At 40.6% G+C, this 17,141-nt stretch overlaps 1 protein-coding gene across 3 annotated transcripts in view; it reads right to left on the reverse strand.

The window, feature by feature from the left end:
- The window catches only part of ADAMTSL3 (ADAMTS like 3), a 634,062-nt gene that overhangs the window by 147,548 nt on the left and 469,373 nt on the right, over positions 1 to 17,141 (reverse strand). For all 3 annotated transcript variants that reach the window (XM_040342560.1, XM_040342561.1, XM_040342563.1), the window contains exon 8: positions 11,106 to 11,180. In XM_040342560.1, coding sequence (XP_040198494.1) covers positions 11,106 to 11,180 — 75 coding nt within the window. The remainder of the gene's footprint in view (positions 1 to 11,105; positions 11,181 to 17,141) is intronic.

The following is a 17,141-nucleotide window of genomic DNA, read 5'->3' on the forward strand; positions in this document are numbered from 1 at the left end:
TGTTATGAAAGATTCTTGTATGAATATGCAAATTATAGGGAAAATGCATATGCGTGTGCCTATGGAAAGTAGGAACACTTAGTAGGCATTAATGGAACTGGCTTTTTGGAAAAGAAAAAAAATGCAATTGGCTAAGTATAATTCAATCTGTTTCAGTAGGGATTTCTGAAATACCTGAGCAATGTCTACAGACAAAGGAACATTCCCTGTTCAGACCATAAGCAGGGGAAAGCCGTGTTGGATGCCTGTAGGCTCCTTACAGCAAACCTATATATTAAAGTGATACCCTAACATTCCCCCCAGGAAGTAGATGAAAAAACTATAATTTGACAGTATTTTCTGTTCTGTGCTGCCTGTCTTATCTGTGGTTTCTTCGCTTCCTGGACATGGAAACTAGGCTTCTGCTCACATCCCACAGGATCTGGTGCCACTGTAGCTATCATCACACTGGTTGAATCAAAAAGGTCTGGCAACTCGGATGCTCTTAAATAAAAGTACTTTATTGGTTACATGGGTACAGGCTATATACTAATGCATTTCGGCTAAGAAACATTCATCAATGCTTTGATGAACGTCCTGGTTAGAGCACCGGATCACAGTTCGTAGACTTCTATATTGGCAGTGGAGCTGGGGTAGCATCTTGTTTCTATCTTCACATTGGGGGTCTGTCATGTAAGGACATGCCTAATCTTCTATTTAATTTGTGAGGCTCTAGGAGGATCTGGATAAACAGACTCTGTAGCAACAGGTATGTTTTGATGTCTCATGTGGTCAACTACCTCCTGCTGATCTTATTTTGTTACATTTGATGTATACATGTGTTTCTTTTATATCAGCCAATCACATTACCTATGGGTACCTTCAGCAAAAAAATTCTAAATTACCCTGTCACATATAATTTGGTGAATTTGCTAGAAGCCAACAAGCCCAACAAGCCCAATTAACATGCTATAGCTGTTCTAAAAAAAAAAAAGTAAAATACAGTAGATAACTTTTCTTTCCTAATGATAAATGGATTTCTGTAGCTGATAATTAAACTATTTGGCACTAACTGAGCCGTTTTCCTAATCACTGCACTCAGTTTACTCAAGACTACACGTTTGCACAAATTACTGAATCAAGAATAAATTAGTAGGCAAATAAAGCAAAGCTCTAAGATATATTCTTTATTATACATCATCATAGAATAATTTTTCTTTAGCTGTGTATAACAACTAAATTAAGTCACTATGTTGCTGATAGCTGTGATTGTACATTCTATTCATCAAAACTAAAATGCCTGGGATAGTGAAAGCTAGGCCACATAAGCAAAATAACCAATCATAACTGGTACTGACCAATGTATACTAGCTGTGTACATTTCTTCTTTCTTTACACTGAATTAGACCTAACATTACCGTATATACTCAAGCGCCTGATCTCCCGGACTTTGGGGACCCGGTACCTACGGGGGACCTACGGCCGGGGAGCACCGATTTTTCAAAGTCGGGCAGCCCTTTCATAGACTCCCATGTTAAACGGTCATTTCTCTGGTAACTTTGGGGACCCGGAACTTGGCACACATGTAGCCCCAGTTTTCCTATACAAGTGTGCAAAGTTTGCTGTCTGGGGGACTTACAGCTGGGGAGCACTGATTATTTAAACCTGGGAACCCTTTCTATATACTCCCATGTTAAATGTAAGTCTAGTCATAGACACAGTGAGGCATGGGCATAGTTAGGCATGGGCACAGTGAGGCATGGGCACAGTGAGGAATTGGCACAGTGAGGCATGGGCACAGTGAGGCATGGGCACAGTGAGGCATGGGCACAGTGAGGCATGTACATGGACACAGTGATGCACAGTGAGGCATGCAGTTGGACACTTTAGGGTTATACTCGAGTCAATAAGTTTACCCATTTTTCTGTGGCAAAATTAGGTGCCTCGGTTTATATTCGGGTCGGCTTATACTCGAGTATATACGGTAATTACATTGGGAAAAGAAAGTAAACACAGTCTGCTTCATTACCAATAAGCAGCCCAAGGATGTATTATAGAACTGCTGGAGGTTATGGTATGGGATGTAAGGGGAGTCTTTATATTGTGCAACACAATCCTGTGTCTTTAGATGACACCCCTACTGGAGGCTTACCTGGAACTAGCTTTAAATTAAGTTTGTCCCTAAAAGTAAAAAAAAAAAAACTCCTTGAATCAAAGCACAGGAATAATTTTTATCATTCAGGAGTTCCGTACTATGCTAAAGATATTCAAAGATGACACTGTCTTCCAGGACACCTGTGCAATTCTGTCCTGGGAAATCTACAGCCATTTAATCTATTACTTAAATGATGCAGGCTTTGATCTTGCCTACTGTCTGTGCACACAAGTTTTTGTAATTTTCGAACCATTTTAATACACAGAAGGGAATAACCTTTTGCAAATAGGGCACATAATTTTTTTGTACATTTTTCCATCATCTCAAGATCAGATCTGGGGAACACATCAGTAAGTGTAATATACTTAGCAGATTCGTAGACACTAAATATTTTTCACTGGTCTACCGAGCCACTTAGGCTTTAAAAAGTTTCCTATTATTTCTCAGGTGGAAAGTTTATAATTAAACTGTATTGTTGAATTGTTGCAATTATTTTCATGTAAACCAAATTATTCTGCTAGTGGGCCTTATGTGTGAAAGTATGTAAAGGAAGTACTATTTGTATTGGTTGTACCGACAGCTAGATGTCTAATAAACATAGGGAGAATTTCAATTCTTTGCAATATGAAACCTGCAGTTACTTTTTTTTCTCATGCTCTAATAGGAATAGACAGTAGGTGCGTATTCAAGTATGTCTCTAAAAGCTGTCCATAGATGGAGCGATTTTCTTTCATGCTCCCGTAAAGCCATTTTGTTCTCCATGCAGGGGGGGGGTGGTGTTGGATGAGAGGCCCCCGCCGGGAGAACACAGTGATTACTGCTAGCGGCTACAATAGCCACTAGTAATCACATGTAAAATGAGACAGGCTGAATGCACCCACGTTGATCGATCAATCAACTTGGGTATATTTAACCTACCCATTCATGGTTAGAATCTCAGCCGGTCCCCATCTATGAATGGCTTAAGATTGTTAATTTCTTTGTATATGTAGGGATGCTTGTTTGCTGCTGACTGAAACACATTCATGGTACTTTCATTTTTTCCACTACTTCATAACAGAGAAAAGGTTTGGGCCTGCTAAGAAGCTAGAAACTCTCTGTGTTCTATAATAAAAGAAGCTTCTCACTGTCTAAGGCCTCGTACACACGACCGAGTTTCTCTGCAAAAACCAGCAAGAAACTTTTTTGCCGAGGAAACCGGTCGTGTGTACATTTTTCGACAAGGAAATTGTCGAGGAACTCGACGAGCCAAAAAGAGAGCATGTTCTCTTTTTCCTCGACGGGAATGGAGAAAATTGGCTTGTCGAGTTCCTCGACAGCATAGCAAGGAACTCGATGAGCAAAACTATGTGTTTTGCCCGACGAGTTCCTCGGTCGTGTGTACAAGGCTATCAACTCCTAGCAGTTCAGAAATGTCACAATAAGTAATGCTCTAAATGTTGAGCATCATTTGCATTTATGAAGCCACCTATATCCACCCTTAAGCAAAATGCTCTTCTAGTTATATTTTTATTCACTGAACAATAATATGAGTTGCTGGCTTTTACTGATGTTCTGCTTAATAATTTTAAATAGTGCTGAGGGTTAAAGTGTTTGGACAGTTAAACTTTTTTTTCTAGTTTTGCATAGTATAGGGAAGGGTTAAAAACCGTGTCAATTTTTCGTTGTTGCTGGCTTTGTCCCATTGGGGAGATTTCCCTTCACATGTTGTCTCTAAAAATGAATAAGGAATGTAAGATGGAAGCTCTACAAGGTTGTGAAAATCCCCCTCTTATGCCGCGTACACACGATCATTTTTCAGCATGAAAAAAAACGACGTTTCTCGGCATGTAGAAAAAACGAAGTTTTTCCAACTTCATCATTAAAATGACGTTGCCCACACACCATCGTTTTTAAAAAATGCTCTAGCAAAGCGCGGTGACGTATAACACGTACGACGGCACTATAAAGGGGAAGTTCCATGTGGATGGCGCCACCCTTGGGGCTGCTTTAGCTGATTCCGTGTTAGTAAAAGACGTTTCGCGCTTTTCTGTCTGTTACAGCGTGATGAATGTGCTTACTCCATTATGAATGGAAGTTTTACCAGAACAAGCACTCCCATCTCATAACTTGCTTCTGAGCATGCGCGGGTTTTTAACGTTGTTTTAGCCCACACACGATCATTTTTTACAACCCGAAAAACGTCGTTAAAAAACGCAGCATGTTCGAATTTTTTTTTTTGTCTTTTTTCAGAACCCGAAAAATGATGTGAAGCCCACACATGATCATTTTAAATGACATTTTTTTAAAATAAAGTTTTTTTCATGCCGAAAAATGATCGTATGTACGCGGCATTAGACTGTTGTCATCTCAGTGTCGCCATTAGTAGGTGTACCTTCCACTCTTGTTTCAGTGACAAAAGTAGACTGTTAATTTTCCCATCACTTTCTGTCTCAATTTTAATACTTATCAGGACAAATAAAGAAGGGAAATCTACCCAAGAGGGATCTAGACAGCAATAAAAACCTTTTTTCCATACAAAAACAAAAAAAAAAAGTTTTGGTTATACATACACTATTAATTTATTCTTTATATGCAAGTAACCTCCAGAAGGTCATGTCATCTTTAATTTTAAATGATATAATTCAGCTTTAGTGTTGCTTAGGCTAAGGACCTGGTTTAGACTTCCCTACTCTACAGAAAAACAATAGGTTTTGATAGATCAAAGTTTTCTTAAGTATCCTATTAATCATGCCCTTTGAATCATAGACTCCTAGGGGTAGATTCAGAGAGAAGATACGACGGCGTATCTCCTGATACGCCGTCGTATCTTTGAGTCCAGCTGGTCGTATCTATGCGCCTGATTCATAGAATCAGATACGCCTAGATTTGACTAAGATCCGACCGACGTAAGTCTCTTACGCCGTCGGATCTTAACTGCATATTTACGCTGGCCTCTAGGGGCATGTACGCTGATTTACGCCTAGAATATGTAAATCAGCTAGATACGCAAATTCACGAACTTACGCCCGGCCGACGCAGTACATTTACGACGTTTACGTTAGGCTTTTCCCGGCGTATAGTTACCCCTGCTATATGAGGCGTATCCTATGTTAATTATGGCCGTCGTTCCCTCGTCGAATTTTAAAAAGTTACGTCGTTTGCGTAAGTCGTCCGTGAATGGGGCTGGACGTCATTTACGTTCACGTCGAAAGCATGACGAGTTGCCGACGTCATTTGGAGCATGCGCACTGGGATTCAGTCGTGGCCGGCGCATGCGCAGTTCGTTCGGCGCGGGGACGCGCTTCATTTAAATGATACACGCCCCCTACCCGCCGAATTTGAATTCCGCCGGGTGATTTACGCTACGCCGCCTCAACTTTACAGGCAAGTGCTTTGTGAATAAAGCACTTGCCTGAAAAACTTGCGGCGGCGTAATGTAAATGACATACGTTACGCCAGCAGAAAGATCCGCTGATCTTTCTGAATCTACCCCACACTGTGCATTTGCACGCAACGAGACCTGGACACATCACAACAGCAGCTGATACCCATCCTCCTCTCCTTGCACTTCACCTTGATAACAACCCTCTCTCCCACCACTGCACTTGACTCCCCACCCCTCCTACTCTCACCACCTCCAGTAGTTACATTAATAATCAGGATTACTAAAGCCAAACACAGCTTGGATTTTTCTCATGACAGGTATACATTAAACTGTATCCAAAGCCAAAACTTTTGTTTAGTGTGTAAGGGCTGGAACTCCTGTTTTGCTATCTGAGATTCATCCTCCCTATTTGCCTTGATGACCACTGTTGAATGAAAAAAACTGACTCAATTCCCCCATACACACACACACACTCAATGTGGATGAGGGAATCCTCCCGCTGTGACTTTGTATTCTGGCAACAAGGAGACTGCAGCACTGATGGAGCAGAAATGTTCCAACATGCTGTTTAAAGGGGTTGTAAAGGTTTGTTTTTTTATTTTTTTAAATAGGTTCCTTTATGCTAGTTCACTTTCTTTGTCTGAATTTCTCACTTCCTGTTTCTCCTCAGTAAGCTTGTCCCCATTATCCGAGCCATTCTGGCTGGGGGTTAGTCAGCCAGAACAGTTTACTGAGGAGGAACAGGAAGTGAGAAATTCAGACAAAGAAAACCAAACAAAAAAAAAACATTTAGAAGGGAAATGGAAGGAAAAGGTAAGTGAACCAACAATGCACTAGCTTAAAGGAACCTATTTAGAAAATAAAAAACAAACCTTTACAACCACTTTAAACAGAAGTAGTTCAGTAGATCTATTTCTGTTCAAATACAGTGCTCTAGACTGTAAGCTCTAACGAGCAGGGCCCTCTGATCCCTCCTGTATTGATATGTATTGTGACTGTACTGTCTTCCCTGATGTAAAGCACTGCGCAAACTGTTGGCGCTATATAAATCCTGTATAATAAAATAATATATGTATTGAAATTTGTCCGATCACTACAGCACGGGCAAAATTTCAGTCCATGTATACCCAGTTTAACCACTTAAGCCCTGGACCATATTGCTGGTCAATGACCGGGCCACTTTATGAGATTCGGCACTGCGTCGTTTTAACTGACAATTGCGCGGTCGTGCGACGTGGCTCCCAAACAAAATTGGCGTCCTTTTTTTCACACAAATAGAGCTTTCTTTTGGTGGTATTTGATCACCTCTGTGTTTTTTCGTTTTTGCGCTATAAACAAAAATAGAGCGACAATTTTGAAAAAAAATTATATTTTTTACTTTTTGCTATAATAAATATCCCCCAAAAATATATTAAAAAACATTTTTTTCCTCAGTTTAGGCCGATACGTATTCTTCTACATATTTTCCATTAAAAAAAATGGCTGAACCGTGAGATGACGTATAGCATTAGCTACGTGATCTCGCCCAGCAGAGCCGACCTGCCGCCGTATAACAGTTATACGGTGGCTGGTCGGCAAGCAGTTAAGAGACGCCTTCCTCTCCTTGGGGAGATTTCCTGTTGTGTCCATGGGACAGAAACAAGGACAGATGTTTAATCCTTCCACACTATAATCAACACTTTTTTTTTTAATTGACTTTTGATATCTTTTAACTGTTCCTTTTGGCATTATTTACCATTCTGCACCACATCTTGGTTCCTTTGTTTCTACCCAAATAAACCATCTTTACCTTTATGCATCCCTGTGAATTTTAATTGCATTGCCATTGTTCTGTCAGCCCAAAACTTTCTTACATTTCTCTACTCATTCTATCCCCTTTTCAATGTCAGAGCAAACTCTGAGTTATGCTATTTCATTTTAAACCTCTCTTATTCTGACTAACCTATTTTTTTCCATTCTAATCTTTACTTTTCCCTTTCTCTTAGCCAATTCTATCCTCCTTCAGACCTCTTTTCTTGCCCAGCCCTCACAAGTGTCCCTCAAGAGTTTTACTTTATATATACTTTTTTTCACAGCTGACCCAAACTCTCTATTTTGGTATTAGTGTTTGATAGAATACAAGAATTGCATATTTCTATATTCTTCATATATATTTTTATTTTTTTAAATGAATGCTATACTAGGAATTTAGGGGTGTGGGTATATTACCAAGTTACTTATCCACCTCTGTTAATTTCTTTTGTAACACAGAAAAAACTTGATTGAGTGATTAAAAAGAAAAACATAATCTGGATTATTTTTTAGTATATCTGTATATACACACATGTTTCATCAAAGTAAATGGACAATGCATTATGTGTATGACATATTAAATAGTGACTAAGGGTCTTATAAGAATGTAAAGCAGTGTGCCATAGTATTGTCTGGGAAGATGCTGATCTCCCTAATTATATGTTTACTCAGCTAAGGCTAAGGCCTCGTACACACGGCCGAGGAACTCGACGTGCCAAACACATCGAGTTCCTCGGCCAGTTCAGCACTGAAGCCGCCGAGGAGCTCGGCGGGACGAGAGCTCCCATAGAGCAACAAGGAAATAGAGAACATGTTCTCTATTTCCTCGCCGAGCTCCTCGTCGGCTTCCTCGGCCAAAAGTGTACACACGGCCGGGTTTCTCGGCAGAATTCAGCCAGAAACTCGGTCGGAAGCTGAATTCTGCCGAGGAAACTGGTCGTGTGTACGGGGCCTCAGACCTAGGTTTATTTGGATTTTCAATATTCACTGAAATGGAACTTAGAAAATCTACAAGTACTGTATGGCTACTCAAACTGTAAGGGCAATGGGAAACACCCATATTTCATTTATTATCTCTTTATTTATATAAATATATGTACCGTATTTATCGGCGTATACCGCGCACTTTTTTGCCCTGAAAATCAGGGCAAAATCGTGGGTGCACGGTATACGCCGATACCCGCTTTCCCGCGCCGAGTTTTGAATACTGCGCCGACATATACCGAGCGCAGTACACTCGGGTAAAGTTGGCCAGTCTCGGCTCCTTCCGCGCTCACGTCCTGGACGTACAGGACGTCAGCGCGGGTAGCCGAGCATTGCCGACAATACACGAGTGTACTGCGCTCTGTATATGTCGGCGCAGTATTCAAACTCGGCGCGGGAAACGAGCGGGGAGGACGCCGCAGAAGGACGCCGGACCCGCCGAAGAGGACACCGGACCCACCGCAGAAGGACACCCGAAGCCGCAGAAGGACGCTGGACCCGCCGAAGAGGACACCCGAAGCCGCAGAAGGACGCCGGACCCGACGAGGCCGCTGATGGACGCCGCGCAAGACACCAAAACTGTAAGTACAAAAAAACTTTTTTTACACAGGATTGGGGGCCACTTTAGGGGTGCGCGGTATACGCGGGAGCGCGTTATACCGCGATAAATACGGTATATATATATATATATATATATATATATATATATAGGTAATGAAATAAAAATCCTATTTAGACTCTATTCTCCAGATACAATAATTTTTTAATAAAACAAAGAATCATGGCGCTAAAGGGAACCTGTGCTTTGCCCGTGCTGACCCACGCATCATCTAATACTGACCATTTGCTGGAGGGAGAACAAAAAAGCCCTGTGTAAAGCCTTGTACACACACAAGAACCAGAAAAAAAACTGCTGGCAGAGCATTCTTGCCGAGAAAACCGTGCGTGTGTACAAGGCTTTGAGGTTTCTCGTCGGGAAATCTGCCCAGAATCTCCCTGCTCTCTATTTTTCTCGTCGGGATTCTCGGCAGTGTTTTCCTGCCAAGAAACCCGAGCGTCACCGTAGAAACCTGCGCATGCTCAAAATGACTTTGACGCATGCGCAGTAGCTTCCAAGGCATAGGTAGGGTGTAGCAAGATGGCGGCGACGGCATCAAATGTGATGAGCGCATGCTCGTCGTAGTCGATGACGTCACCGCGTTCATGCCATTCAAAAGAACAGCGATTCTTTTAAATGGAGTGTCTGTACACTCGGCCGGCAAGAGATTCTTGCCAAGAACAACGTTTTTTCCTGATGAGATTCTGGGCCGTGTGTACAGGGCTTAAGCTCCAACTGTGACAGACTTGGAGCTTACACAGGATAGAACTGGGTGAATCACTAAGCACTATTGTTGTCACATGACAGGAAGTGGAGTGTGTCACATGCTCCTCCATACCTTGAAATACTGGTTTTACTTCACTCCTACCAGCAAATGGACTGAAGGTTGTATGAAGAGTAGGTGAGTACATACAGAAGGGTTAACGTGGGCATTAAAGTACACCTATTTTTACCATTTCTTGGCAAAGCACAGTTTTAATAACTTACTACTTTTAGCTGCACAAATAGATAGGTAGTAGGGTAAATGAATATGCACCCTTAGGCCTCGTACACACGGTTCACCAGAGGACAACCGATCGTGTGTGGGCCCCATAGGTTGTGTGTGTGGGCCCCATAGGTGGGCCCCATAGGTTATTTAACCATCGGTTAAAAAAAAAGCCAACTTGCTTTAAATTTAACCGATGGATTCCTACCCGTCAGGTCAAAACCGATCGTTAGTAGGCACAACCATCGGTTAAAAATCCATGCATGCGCAGAATCAAGTCGACGCATGCTTGGAAGCATTGAACTTCGTTTTTTTTTCAGCACGTCGTTGTGTTTTACGTCACCGTGTTCAGACACAATCGTTTTTTTAACTGATGGTGTGTGGGCGCGACGGACCATCAGTCAGCTTCATCGGTTAACCGATGACAACTGTCCTTCAGACCGTTCTCATCAGATGGACTGATCGTGTGTACGAGGCTATAGGTATGCTACCACAGCTTTTAAACTCTAACTGCAATAAGGAAGTTGTTAGCTTGCACATATATGGTTCTGTTCTACTGAAAGAGGAGTCAGCTGTGTTTTGCAGCAAAGGCCCGTTGGCGCTTGCTCTCATGGAACAAGGGTGTGGTGGCATTTCACATGGAAATTAAATCTATTGGAAAAAAGAGCATGAGACATAACACTTGTTGCTTGTGTCCATTCATTTACTGGTTTGATAGCACTGGTTTTTGCCACCCATTGAGTAGTTACTAATGCCAAGGTTTCATAAAGATTTTATTTACCAGGCTTGGAAGCCAAGTGTTGAGTGCTAAAGTATGTGGTTCAGATTTAGAAAGTGATCTCTCCATTGCTGGAGAGTCACTCTGCTTGGCATTCCCAAGGACAGAGGATCATGGTGGATCACTGCTTAGTAATTACAGCTAATCCCTCTAACTTCAGAACTTCCAGGGGAGCTGGAAAACAGGTGTCCACAATCCTGTTAACCCGTTCACTAATAACGAAATCAGCATCACATTGCTGAATGCTACTTCTAGAGGCAATGAATATGTATTTTTTGCACTCACAAACCTTTGCAACATGATGAAACAGAACATTTTATATATATATATATATATATATATATATATATATATATATATATATATACATATATATATATATATATATATATATATATATATATATATATATATATATATATATATATATTATACTGTATGTAAAATACATCTTAAAATAGTGCATACAAACGTGAGCTGGTCCTTTTACTGTTATTCTCACACTACGACTTCCATGCGGTACAGCAATTACTGTCTCTTCTCCTATGGAAAAAAAAAAAAAAAAACAAGACGTTACACTGGTGGAGACAGATGTGCAGAGTATCGTGTGACTGGAGCAGTGCTGTGGGCTATGTGACTGAATAATAACACAGGTGTATGCATTTTACATTAGAAGAGCATCTAGCTGTGGCAGAAAATACCATTTTATTCCAAAGTCAAAGCTGAGGAGAAAATAACATCCAGGCCTCCCACAATTTCTTGAAAGGAAACACATATTTGGAAAAAAGAGATGTCTGCAGAATATATGATTTTTAATGGGGAAAGGAATGTTGTGTTTTGAGTTACAAACCTTAAAAAATACTTTCCAACTTGGAATAAAAAGGAAAACATTGCAAAAACCCTTATCACTCTTTCTGTGACCATCTCATTTTAGTAATGAAACAGGAAGATTATTACATTATAACTTGAGTTCTAGCATATACATGTAGTTCATCACTGCAGGGAAGTCATATGGTTGCTGGGTCTTTTAGTTAATGTGATAAGACTGATCCATGCATCGAAGTTCCTGAACTTGCAACTAGTATTCACACATGCAGATATACAGTGGGGAATAAAGGGCCAGATCCACATACATGTAGATCGGCGTAGCGTATCAGAGATAGACTACGCCGCCGTACCTTACCTGGCGCATTTTCGAATCCTCAGCGATTTTACGCCGTAAGTTACGGCGGCGTAGTGTATTTCTGGCGGCGGATTTGAAATTGGGCGGGTTGGGGGCGGGGTTTCATTTAAATGAAGCGCGTCCACCGCGCCGACTGAACTGCGCATGCGTCGTCCCGAAATTTCCCGCCGTGCATTGCGCTAAATGACGTCGCTAGGACGTCATTTTTTTAACTTAGACGTGAGTTACGTCCATCCCTATTCACGGACGACTTACGCAAAATAGAAAAAAAAATCAAATTTACTTAACATGGCAAGTCTATGTATACGCCAAAAAATACCAGCTTTAACTATACGCTGGAAAAAGCCGACTACAGACCATGTTAGAAAATGCGACGGCCGCGCGTACGTCCGTGGATCGTCGTAAATCGCTAATTTGCATACCCGACACGGAAAACGCCACCCAGCGGACGCCGAAGTATTGCATCTTAGATCCGAAGGCGTACGAAGATGTACACCTGTCGGATCTAACCCAGAAGCCATTGTATCTTGTTTTGAGGATTCAAAACAACGATACGACGCGGGAAATTTGAAAGTACACCGGCGTATCAGTAGATACGCCGGCGTACTTCGTCTGTGGATCTGGCCCAAAATATTTAATCCCCTGTAGATTTTGTAAGTTTGCCTACTTACAAAAAAATGAAGGGTCTATAATTTTTTATCATATGTGTCTTAAATGAAAGCAACAGAATATCAACCAAAAATCCAGAAAAAATCCTCAAGCAAAACATGACTTAGTACTTGGTGGCGAAACCCTTGTTGGCAAGCACAGAGGAAAGATGTTTCTTGTAGTTGGTTACCAGGTTTGCACACATCTCAGGAGGGATTTTGATCCACGCTTCTTTACAGCTCTTTAAATCTTTAAGGTTTCTTGGCTGTCACTTGGCAACTCACAGTTTCAGCTCCCTCCATAAATTTTCTAAGGGATTAAGGTTTGGAGACTGGATAGGCCACTCTATGACATGAATGTGCTTCTTCCTGAGCCACTCCTTTGTTGCCTTGGTGGTATGCTTTTGGTCATCGTCATGCTGGAAGACCCATCCATGACCCATCTTCAGTGTTATGGCTGAGGCTCCAAGATTTTACAATACACAAGTTTGGTGATATCAGCCAATTAAATGGACCATAAAACTGACACTGCTTGTAAAAGCAATTCTCAATCATCTCCCTGACATCAGGGCATTTTTTTCCCCTCGGAGTGGAAAATATGACAGACTCCTTTTCAGCTTTAATCAGAAAACTAGGCAGTAAACTGGTGGTATATATACTGGCCAACAGAAAAGGATCTGAAAGTACATAAAGAAGATCTGAATCTAGGAGATATATGAATGTTCATAAAATGAATTGGAAAAATGATATGTGATATTGCCAGCAGTCTCAATAAATTTGAATGCAAAATATAAAGGGAGTATAATTGTTTTTTTTTTATTTTATTGTTTTTCTTCTACCATCCATAGAAACAGAGAAACAGCCCCAAAGCATAATGATTCCACCCTGTGCTTGAATGTAGGGATGGTGTTCTTAGGGCCATAGTCAGCATTTCTCTTTCTTCAAACACGTCAAAACGAGTTAATGACAAAGAGCTAAATTTTGGTCTCATCTGACCACAGCACTTTCTCCCAATCCTCCTCTGAATCATTTAGATGCTCATTGGCAAACTTCAGATGGGTCTGTACATGTGCCTTCTTGAGGAGGGGGACCTTGCAGGATTTCAATACATGGCGGCGTATTGTGTTACCAAAGGTTTGGTTGGTGACTGTGGTCCCAAATGCCTCGGAATCATTCACAGGCTCCTTCCCCACAAAGGATATGTATTTTTATGCTTAGCCATGCATCTGTCCTTTTCACAATTCCAGCCTGATTTAGTGAAGGTGATCCATCAGTACAAGGAAATTAAAATACAGTGAAAATAATCTTAACAATGCACTTTACTCAAACGTATTAGGTGATAAGAGCATGAATCTCTTCTTACACGGGATGCTGAAGCTCTCTTGTGTTTGAAATTCATGCAACTGGTCTACATATCAGACCTCTCCTGAGCTTGACCTGCCTCAACAGACAATTACGATTATAACTGTACATCTTAATGGATATTGTAGCACACTTGTTAGAAGGCAATGTCTTAATTTGCATGTACAATGTATGCTAACAAATAGGATTTAAAGTCTCCCCCAGTTTCTCTATGACTTTTACACTCCTTTACAGAGTCATATCCTGTATTTTCTATGCAGGTACAGTAGGGGCATTCTACATTGATGCTGTAGCTTAGGGGCAGCTGGTCAGGTAAGTCTTGTTCTATCAAACAACTGCAACAACAAAACCATTTTGATGCTCCTGCATACATCTCTTATAATATACAAATCCATGATGTGGTGTCTATTTTCAGTATTGAGTATTCAGTATTCGAAAAAATAAAAGTACAATGCATTTGCTTTTGTTATTTACCACAGTACTACAACTATAAATACATCTGTAATAAGTATCAGTACAATGAAATGCAACCCTCAAACTATGAAAACGTTATACTGAAGTCTACTGGCCATTTATTGTACACGAATGAACGAATAGGAAGAAGAGCAAGACAGTGATGGAGACAACATCCAAAGGTTCCCTAATGATAAAGTGTAACTAAGAAGTGTCTGAGGTTTTAGTAAACCATGGTTCAAATGTTTTCATAACATACAGAATAACCTCAATGTGTGTAAATGAACTTTTTAAATGATAATGCATCACTCTAGACTTAGAGCTTCACCCATTGTACTGTCCAAGGAGGACTGGGAGACATCCAATGAAGGGTCACTATTTTTCTGGCATGAAATAAAAGTTTGTGTAGGAGTGTGAGTGAAGTTAAGGGTAATGTCAAGTCATGTAGGACTCCCAATACACAGATCTACAGGGTGAGGGATTAGGCATCCAATCAGATCTTGAATTTAGGCATCCAATTAGGTATAAAATTCTTTGTGTTAATGAGTAGTAATTTTTTTTATAGTGATACATTATTAAGTTTGGACTGCATAACTGAGCTGCAAGAAATGGAAATAATAGTTTTGAGACAAATTAAGAAATGAGCAGTTGATGGTAGGACTTGAGGGCACAGTCTTTGACAATCTGACCCAAACCAAATCCCCTTGGCCTGCCTTGCTGCAGTGTCTGGTATTTGTTTTAACTCAGGTCAAGCCCCTTTAACTTAGAGTGGTAACTTATGCCGCGTACACACACTCGGAATTTTCAACAACAAATGTTCGATGGGAGCTTTTGGTCGGAAATTCCGACCGTGTGTAGGCCCCAACGGACATTTTCTGTCGGAATTTCTGACAACAAAAATGTGAGAGCTGGTTCTCAAATTTTCCAACGACAAAATCACGTAAATTCCGAGCGTGTGTTGACAATTCCGACGCACAAAATTCCACGCATGCTCTGAATCAAGTACGAGACGGAAGCGCTCGGTCCGGTAAAACTAGCGATCGTAATGGAGATAGCACATTCATCACGCTGTAACAGACTGAAAAGCATGAAGTTGAAAAACTCGAATCGTCTATCACCAAACTTCTACTAACACGAGATTATCAAAAGGAGCCCAAAGGGTGGCGCACTTGGTATCGAACTTCCGTTTTATTGTGTCGTTGTACATGCTGTACGTGACCGCGATCTTGACGTTCGCAATTTCCGACAACATTTGTGCGACAGTGTGTATGCAAGACAAGTTTGAGCCAACATTTGTCGAAAATGTATCCACGGTTTTGTTGTCGGAGTGTCCGATCGTGTGTACGCAGCATGAGAGTAATGATCACATTAAATAGAATTATAGGTTCCTGTCCATTCCCAGAGACATATGGCCTGCTTGAAGATAGTACAGAGTGTAGGGGGGTTACCATTGTTGGTGCATAGCAGTTTAGAACCCTGTGGGGTTACAAAGCCCATCAGTTGTGTCATTTCTATATTATTCTTCCAAAACCAGTGGGCAACTTGAGAAAGTTGTGCTGCTATATATATCTGTGGAGACAGGGAAGAGTAACCCCCCTATCTCCCCGTGTGAACAGCTTTATAAGATTCCTAAATGGAAGCTAAGAGTGATTATGATCACAAACAATTTCAATCATAAGACCACTGAATAATAATAAGAAAAAAAGAAAATGGTAGACAAAGGACTGTATAAGAACTGTATAAGAACATACAAAATCTTAGGAAGCAGTGTCATTTTAAACAAACTAATACGCTCTGTGACTAGTTGTAGTCTAACCCAGGCAGAAATTTTCAATTTCATAAGTGCTTAGAGTGGATGTTCAAAGGAATAACATTTCTGCGGTTTCTGGTGATAACAACCCCTAAATATTTAAAGGTATCCATGACAGGAAGTGAGTCTATACTCATGGGAATGAATGATGGTGAGTCAACATAGAAGAGTGTTGATTTAGACTAGTTCACGGTTAAACATGAATAGTAGCCCTAACCGATAATGGTGAGGTCTCTAGTGAAGCCTGCAGGGGCAACCCTTGGTCAGCCAGGTACAGTACCATATTGTCAGCCCAGAGACTCATTTGTTTCCTCCACATCTGCAATATTAAAACCTACAAATTGGGACTGTTGGTGAAGTCTGATGGCTAAGGGTTAAGTACATGTACATTTTAACACCATGTTAACAAAAGTTAAACTCTGAGCTATTATGCTTACAGAACCTTTCATTTTAACCAATTTTGTATGTAAGGAAGCACAGAACTAGAAAAGGCTGCCAGCTCCTTGCAAATTTGATAATTTTCCCTTCCATTTAATGTTAGTGCTCTATAAAGTAAGCACAGTTATAGGCTAATTAATTGGGTCCTACAATTGTTTTTATGACATTTGCTTATTATTGAAAATGTATACTTTACTTGAAATGCATAGACCATAGGACAGACGATTCCTTTATGATTCTCTAGTTATTATTGAGGCTGTTGAGGAAGTAATTAATCCGTCACACCTGTTGCTTATTTCCTATTTCCTATCTTATGAAACACCGCCCTACGTTAGGTTCTAACTGTTGAATACACAGAGGAAAGAATTCAGCTCATTAAATAAGCAAGCAACTGCCATGTGTAATTTGTAGCACATAGTATTCACTTCTTCACTCTAGACAAATATAAAGAAGAAATAAGCTATAGGTGTTGATTCTGTAAAGTTATTTAGTATGCATGATATGCTACTAAAAAGATGTTTAATTCTTCATTTGTATGACCTGTTACATCAATAAATTATAAACCCACATATTACACATTACACAACACGGCCTGGTCTGTTGTTTAAACA

This window comes from Rana temporaria, chromosome 3 (genome assembly GCF_905171775.1).
Source record: "Rana temporaria chromosome 3, aRanTem1.1, whole genome shotgun sequence".
NCBI classification, from domain to species: Eukaryota; Metazoa; Chordata; class Amphibia; order Anura; family Ranidae; genus Rana; species Rana temporaria.